The sequence below is a fragment of the Plasmopara halstedii genome (assembly GCF_900000015.1).
Source record: "Plasmopara halstedii genome assembly, contig: Scaffold_2604, whole genome shotgun sequence".
Taxonomy (NCBI): Eukaryota; Oomycota; class Peronosporomycetes; order Peronosporales; family Peronosporaceae; genus Plasmopara; species Plasmopara halstedii.
In genome coordinates this window covers 272,861-280,866 of record NW_020189511.1, presented here as the reverse complement: position 1 = coordinate 280,866, position 8,006 = coordinate 272,861, and the positions used below count along the sequence as shown (strand labels likewise).

Sequence of the window (8,006 nt, the reverse complement as noted above, 5' to 3'; positions counted from 1 at the left end):
GGCTAGCGCTACGCGCTGTTGCTCGGTCTGGAGCATGGCGGATGCGATGGCCATCCCGACCTCTCTCACCCAGAGCCGGAGATTCTCTCCATCCCTCCCCTCAAAGACATTAACGCTCACCATGAGCGGCTTAGGGTGGGGAAAATCCTTCGTCACCGACAGTGGCGTCATAGACGCAAATGATGCAGACATATCCTGCAGTAGGCGCTCTAGCGGCGCGTTTTCGTAACCGAATGCCTTGGAATCTTGCGCTATAAAGGTGTTGCACGCCCTCAGGGCCAAGCAAGGACATCAGCTTGTTAAGCCCGTTTTGCATGCTCTGAGGCAAAGAAAAAAATTTCTCCATCCTCACAGAGATCAGTCTAAACGTCTCAGGTTTAGATTGAATACAAGTGCTACCAATTGCAGCGGGGCTGCCGAAGCTTAGCGCTTGAGGAAGCGTACTTTAGGTCACCGACCTTGCATTCTTTACAAGAACCAATACGAGTGTAGCGGATCGCAACCCGCTACCTCCTAGAGTAGTTAGAGCCTTAACCAAGGCTAATTGACTCTTCGGTTTAAATTCAAAACTGATTTATTTTTATTTTATCTGCGGCAAAGCCGCCTAATTTAGATGTTTAGATTTTCCTCCACATACCAAATATATATTGTAAAATTTAAATACATGCATAACTACTGGCTACCTAGCCACATATCGTATTCTTGTTTGGGTGCAGTCACACCATGCACATCTCGCATGATACGCACCCCTGTTACCAGGGTACGTGTAAACCCGTTACAAAAGCAGAATGTAAAACATCACGAACGCCACTTTGATAAGACACACATATACTGTCAAGTGTGAGCAATCTGTCGCTTGAGTTAGGTAGCTGGATGCCTATTTAAGATTAAGTTCACGCCACTGTAAACAAAGCTTTTTGTAGTTGCGACAACTTGCTGAACAAATATTGTCATCGTGAAAAATCAATGTAATCAATTAAATATGTGATGATCTCCCGTCGCTCGCGCGTTACACAGTCCCTAGGGCATAACCTGCCATTACCAGACCATCCCACTTTGAATAGTGAAACATCATCGTCTCTCCTTGGCAGTTGATAAGAACTATTCTAAGGTTTAAGAACGCTGAACACGAATAACCAACCAGCTATTCAGCGACACATTCTTTCTAAGATCGGTGTGAGCACCGGAATAGCGGCTATATAGATTGCTATCGGCATGCTCAATTTGCAACTAGCAATTTCACGTTAGAATCTTTAAGCGGTGCGTGCCAAATAGGGTAATGTACTAACTAAATACTACAAAGACTGAACTTACGATAACATTAGCGTAGCAATTAACCTGCAACACTTACAAACAGTAAAAAATGTATCAAGCGATAATACGCCCTATTAGTCCATCATGCAGCTTTGGAATGATGCTGTGCAACAATTGTTTTCGGTTGAGAAGTAAGCTGTGTCTAGCAATTTTGGCACAAGTAGAAGATACGGGGCTTGTAAAAGAAATGAGATTAGTACACCGAATAGCACAAGAAATAGGAATATTTTATTGCGTGACAATGGTTATAGGCCTCACGTCTGTACGTTACGTGATAGTTGTGGGTGTGCTTTTCGATTGTATATCATTGTATTGAAGTTGGCGTTCTTTCATTCTCGTTGTTATGTAAATAGCATAATAATATTGCTGCTTGTTGTTTGTCGACTCGGTTTCAAATATTGGCGAAGGGTTACGCAGATAATATGTGCTATTTTACAGATACGGCATATGACTTCACCTATGATACTGTATACTGTAAATATGAAGAATATATCTGCGAGTGGAATAAATGCGGCTGTTGTATACTGTTGCTTTATACAAGATCATGTTTGCGTACCTCTTGTGATACCAACTGGCGTCACAAGCCTCATCGCTATACAATCACAGAGTTCCCATGAAATACATTATGTCATCCACACCATGTTATAGATCGACCTTTGAAACTTCACTTACTAAATCATCAAAACAATGAGCACTAGCTACCCGACAGATTCTCTACCAATGTTGCCACAGTCGGCGCTAACACAAGCCGCTGCAGCTGCTGCCGCCGCTATACCATTCAGTTTAGGAGGTGGTGAAACACCTGATGCTAATGATTATCCAGTCCATCTTCCTTTATCACCAAATCTTATGCGTAATCTGGGTGATCGTTCGTATGACAAACGCAAAGGTGCGGCCATGGAACTCGAGAATCTCATCAAGCAATTGCAAGAAAATGCTGCATCAATCGAATTTCATCAGCAGCATCAGATGCAACTCAATCCAGATGCCTCTGATATTCTTACATCCGGAACTGACAGTGAAAGTGCTACGAACTCACAAACTGCAATGAGTAACAATCCTAGTCGTCAACGCATTCCTGCAATAATTGAGCTTTTAGGACATGATTTTGCGTGCTCAACTAATGCAAATCATCGAAAAGGCGGATTGATTGGGCTCGCAGCTACAGCTATTGGTCTCATGCACGACGCTCACTTGTATTTGGATAAATTACTGCCTCCAGTATTGCACTGCTTTGACGATCCTGAGAGTCGTGTACGCTATTATGCATGTGAAAGTTTGTACAATATTGCTAAAGTGGCTCGAGGTCATATTTTGCAATATTTTAATCAAATATTTGATGGATTGTGCAAATTGTTTGCTGACGTGGATGTGGATGTGAAGAATGGGGCGAATTTATTGGATCGACTCGTAAAAGATATTGTGACAGAAAGTGAATACTTTGACGTCGATATGTTTATTCCGTTACTTCACAAGTACATTCGCATGACAAATCCGTACATTCGACAGTTATTAGTAGGATGGATCACAGTCTTGGATTCAGTCCCAGACATTGACATGTTGGACTGGCTTCCGGAGTTTCTTGATGGATTGTTCAACATGTTAAGTGATGGAAATCGAGAGATTCGACAGGCTGCAGACAGCGCATTGGCCGAGTTTTTAAGAGAGATTAAACAAACCGAAGATGTTGAGTTTGGACGAATGGTTGATATTCTTGTGGGACAGTGTAATAGCAAAGAGAGATTCAATCGACTTACAGCTGTGAGTTGGGTACATGAGTTTGTAAACTTGGGTCGTGAGAAACTCGTTGAGTTTTATGCTAATTTGTTAGCTGCGATCATGCATTGTATCTCGGATGCTGAGCACGAGATTAGACAAGTAGCAGAGCGCGCGAATGACGATTTGTTACAGCTTGTCAAGTCTACAACCGGAAACGTGGAACTTTTACCTTTGATGCAAAAACTCACGACAGAATTGAGTAGTGACCACGTTCCGACTCGAATGGCAGCATTGCGCTGGATTTCAATGCTACTTGAAAAGTATCCGAATCAATTGTCTGCCCATATCGGTCAATTGTTACCGGCGTTACTTCGAACGTTGTCTGACACATCCGACAGCGTTGTGTTGCTGGATTTGGAAGTTTTGGCGCGTATTTCGCTGAACAAAGTTGAGTTTGAAAAGGTTCTTAACGCCATCTTGTTGCTTTTCGCACAAGATCGACGTTTGCTTGAACTGCGTGGAAGTATGATTGTTCGAAAATTATGTGTGTTATTGGATTCCAAGAGTATATATCTCATTTTTGCTAAGGTTTTAGGCACCGAAGCGATCTATCTCGATAGTCACTCTGACAGTGAATTTGCTGCAGTGATGGTACAGACACTAAACCTCATTCTATTGACTGCAAATGAGCTCGAACATCTTCGTGATATCCTACGTCGTAGTTTTCAACCTCGTGCGTCCGATGATGATATTGCCGTATTTACAGCTCTATTCCAATCATGGTGTCATAATCCCGTTGCTGCTTACAGTTTATGCTTGCTGGCCCAATCGTACTCGCTGTCGGCAGCGTTGATCAGTAAATTTGCCGAAATCGATGCTTCTGTCGGCTTTCTCATGCAAATTGACAAACTCGTGCAGTTGCTCGAGTCGCCCATTTTTATTCACATGCGTCTTCAGCTCCTTGAGATCCACGAAAAGTTTCATACCGACTTAGTGAAAAGTTTATATGGGCTATTAATGTTGTTACCACAAAGTGCTGCTTTTCGTGTCTTACGAGATCGACTTGCAAGTGTCACGAGCATGGCTACTACTATCGGCCGAATGGATTTGATCAACAACGTTCGTGGGCTTCAAAAGGATAAAGAGACAGTGGTGAGCTCAAGTGATAATGTCCTAGCTTCGACTACTTCTCGCGTTGATGTGAATGCGCTACTTGCTCATTTCGAAACGGTACAGTCGAAACACACGGAGCTTCGAAAGAAAGGTTTGAACACTCTTGCGAGAGTCTAGTCACGTGTTGGTCGCGTTCTTACTGATTATTGAATACGAGAAATGATTTACAAGAGAACAAAATAGCATCAATGCTCACATAATTAAGTCTGCAAGATGACAGAACTTACAACAAAGAAAGATACATTAATATTAAAGAGTCTCATGAATCTTGAACTTACCTCGAGGTATGTCGAGATAGTGCTTGACATTTTGTTTCCGCAATAATGAGTATATTTCGATTTTCGACAATGCATTGAAGTCTCGATCTATTCTACGGTCACCCTCTTACCTCGCCACAATGCAAGACGACCGGATGAATTGCCACCCGCGATTAATTCGAGATGAGGATGGAACACATTAATCGAGTGCACTGAGGCAAAATTCTCGCTCTTTAACTCGCGCACGCAACGACGGCGACCAGCACGAAAGATTTGAACGCGCCGCGGCTGCTCCATACATCCAATTACAAATTGATTTGGTCTTTTGGGGTCCCACGCCGCGTGAAGTTTTGTTAGCCATCGACCGGTTAGATTATTATGTCGGACACGAATCGGGTCTGGCACTGAAACAACAGCCTTTTCTGAAACCTTTTGCTTTGCAAGACTGGACGTATCAAACATGTCAATGTACGAGTCTTGGCCAACAGTCACGAGCCAGTCACCATCACGCGGAGAAAAGTATGCGCAATTGACACTTCGGTGATGTGGCAATGTCACAAGGGGCTTGGTTTTTTGCGTCGACAATTGACGAGCATCCCATAGACACACTGTACGGTCCAACGAAGCCGTCGCAACGCAACTACAACCAACGACACATGTAAGAAAGCGGTAGTCACACACACCTTACAGAACGTACAAATCTACGCTTGGATGTTGATGTACCGTGTTAATCTTTTTTTCGTGCAGCTGATAGCGTGAACTCTGTACTTTGGACGCGCGTCGATCAATAAATCGCACACTTCCATCGTCGCAACTGGCATAGTAACAACTCGCTGTGCTAGCTGCCACCAACGACGAAATTCCGGCATCATCACTTGTTTCGAACACAATCGATGATTTAGCAGCACGCAAGTCAAACTCCCGAACACTTCCATCAAAACTGCTTGAAATCAAGGTTGATGCGTCGGGGAATATTAATTGAGTTACAGGGGTTCTGTGAGGTTGATAGACCACCAATGGAGAAGGTGACAACGTCTTGATAGCTTCGCTAGGTGTCCACAAAGCAATATGACCTAATTTATCCCCACAAGCGACTACAACACGATCACCTCGGGGCAAGAAAGCAATGGAATAAATTCGTTCTTGTACAGCTTTGATGATATCTTCATCTGCCAACGTGTAGTCCAAACCATCGTCATCATCTAATAGCGTGTCCTCCTCTAGCTCTTCTTGTTCATACTCATCAACAATGGTACCAAGAAATGCTTTACTCTCACTATCAACTGCATCTATCACATGAAGATTGCTACGTCGTGATTCACGAGGAACACGGGTCTTGGTCATTTGATCCAATTGATCAATAGTGTCAATGGGTTCTACCTCGACCTGTTTGCCTTCTAAGCGTCTCGATTTCCGGATCGGTTGCAATCTTCGTTCAGCTTTTAAAGCTGCTTGATACGCTCGTTTTGATGCTAAGTCATGCCGTTTGTCTGTACTATTACGGTCAATTCCGACCGCCGTCCTGGCTTGTATTTTTGCTGTCGATACGCCCATTTGCTGCATGAAAGCTAAATTACGCTGAATATTCTCACGACGTCTGCGCTCGTAGTCAGTAAGCTTGACGTCGTCATCGTCGGCTTCACGGTTGCTAGCCTCAGAAGCGAGTTTTTTGGTTTCTACTTTCGGTTGACTATTAGGTTCAGAGTTTCGTGCCAAGTTTATTGAAGAAGAAGAATACCGAGTCGAGCGACGGAGTGACGTAGTTGGAGAAGATGGTGAGGGATCTTGCGTGGGCTTATTAGATTGACGTTGCTTCGAAAGCTTCGCGCTTTTGCCGGATAGCGTGCGGTTCATGCCTAGAGTAAAGTTGATGGCTCAATGGTTACCATGGCTTTTATTGATAAATCCGCGTATTTATACACATAAATAAATGGATGTTTACTTTTATCAGCAGTTGTGTTTCTGGGTAAGCAAGTTTCAGACACTTTGGATGGGTGCATCAAGTAACTTACCAGATTGCTATCGAATGATAAATGATTCGTGTAGGTCATCCAGCAAAACTCCGGTAGATCAGTACTAACTGTCGGAGCCTAAATGTAGAATCTCTAAGTTTCTATTTTGCGATGTTTCCAATGGATCCTCCAGCATGACGATCTTGAAGACCTTGGTAAGGGCTGGAAATAGTAACGCACGTCCAAGAAGTCTAGCTCTTCGTCCCTTCGCTCGTCTGAAATGACAGTTGATAGAAAGAATGCAGGGCTAACGCAGGACCCCATAGTACAAGAAACGCAACACCCCAGACAACAAAATAGACGATCATAAGCAGAACGCAACAACCGAGATACCCCAAATTGGAATGTGAAGAGAAGACCTTATTGTTTAAGATGTTTCGGCAAAATTGAGTACTCACGACCTGGGTAGTATGAGGACTGGGAGCGCTACGCAATTACAGCTACACAAAAATGTACTATTACTACATCTTTCACGATAATCTTGTACAATACTGCAGCGGGGCTGCCGTAGCTCTTTGCTTAGAGGAAGCTTACCAAGGTCACCAACCTGACGTTCTATACTAGAACCCGTACGAGTATAGCGGACCGCAATCCGCTACGTCCAAGAGTACCCAAAACCTTATCCCAGGGCAAATGTACTCTTCCGCTCAAAACTGAAACTGTAGGCGATTGTTTTATTTGCGGCAGAGCTAAATCTAAAACCCAATTAAAACACAAAACTACTAATTAAAATGCACAGCTACGTGGCAGTCCTGCCACGTAGTGGCTTCTTACTGCGGTGTAGCCACACCAAGGTGCGATTACAATAACTTGTGTGATCCGCATCTTTCCACGGTCACACCATTTAGTGTGATTTGCCCTTTCATACAAAGGTACGTGTAACCCCGTTCACCCCAATCGATCGATGGCTCATGGTGATCCTACCATGCCTTGCCAAGGATCAGGTCATACCTTGCATCCAAGTCTAAGACTAAGCAGCGTTCCACGCTATAAAAGTCAAGGATTTTTTACCGATGTTCACGCGGACCCTTGGCACAGTGACACAAGGCCCCATCGATAAGCGAACAGTGACGATGTCACTCAACAGCGCTTTCAGCGCCTCAGCATACAGCTTAATTCCTTCTATCGTGGAGCCTCGAGCTAATTGCCCGACGCTCCGGAGTCGATAAATTTTTAACGCCTTCCTCGGTCGCTATCACGACCAGCAAGTTCGGCTTGCATACACGTTCCGTGTTCAAGAGCATTGAGCTCTTCCAAGCTGGACCATGCTGACCTCTACCACTTCGAGGTTCAACAGAACTCAGCTCTTATCCAGCAGGGCGCTTCGTGCCTACTGGGTGCTCTATTTCTTGGCGACAAATCAGACTGGTGAGAAGCGGAACGTCGGTTTGATGAACCTTTACGCGTCTTGCGCAGCGCGCTTGGTTGAATTTCTTCACTTTGACATTCAGAGCACTGGGCAGAAATCACATTGTGTCAACACCGTCTCCGGCCATCACAATGCTTTGTTTTAATTAAACAGTCGGATTCC

General features: G+C 44.1%; 2 protein-coding genes across 2 annotated transcripts; one reads left to right on the top strand and one right to left on the bottom strand.

The window, feature by feature from the left end:
* Positions 1-2,001: 2,001 nt before the first annotated feature.
* Positions 2,002-4,323, top strand: PHALS_04388 (vac14 family protein; the record flags this gene model as incomplete). The annotated part of the gene is made up of 1 exon (XM_024718496.1): positions 2,002-4,323. One exon carries the CDS (start codon positions 2,002-2,004, stop codon positions 4,321-4,323), a length of 2,322 nt encoding a protein of 773 aa, XP_024583889.1.
* A 248-nt stretch (positions 4,324-4,571) lies between these two features.
* PHALS_04387 (WD40 protein) lies at positions 4,572-6,317 on the bottom strand (the record flags this gene model as incomplete). The annotated part of the gene is made up of 2 exons (XM_024718495.1): positions 4,572-5,103; positions 5,161-6,317. The coding sequence occupies 2 exons, from the start codon at positions 6,315-6,317 to the stop codon at positions 4,572-4,574; spliced, it is 1,689 nt and encodes a 562-aa protein (XP_024583888.1).
* Between the last annotated feature and the right edge of the window lie 1,689 nt (positions 6,318-8,006).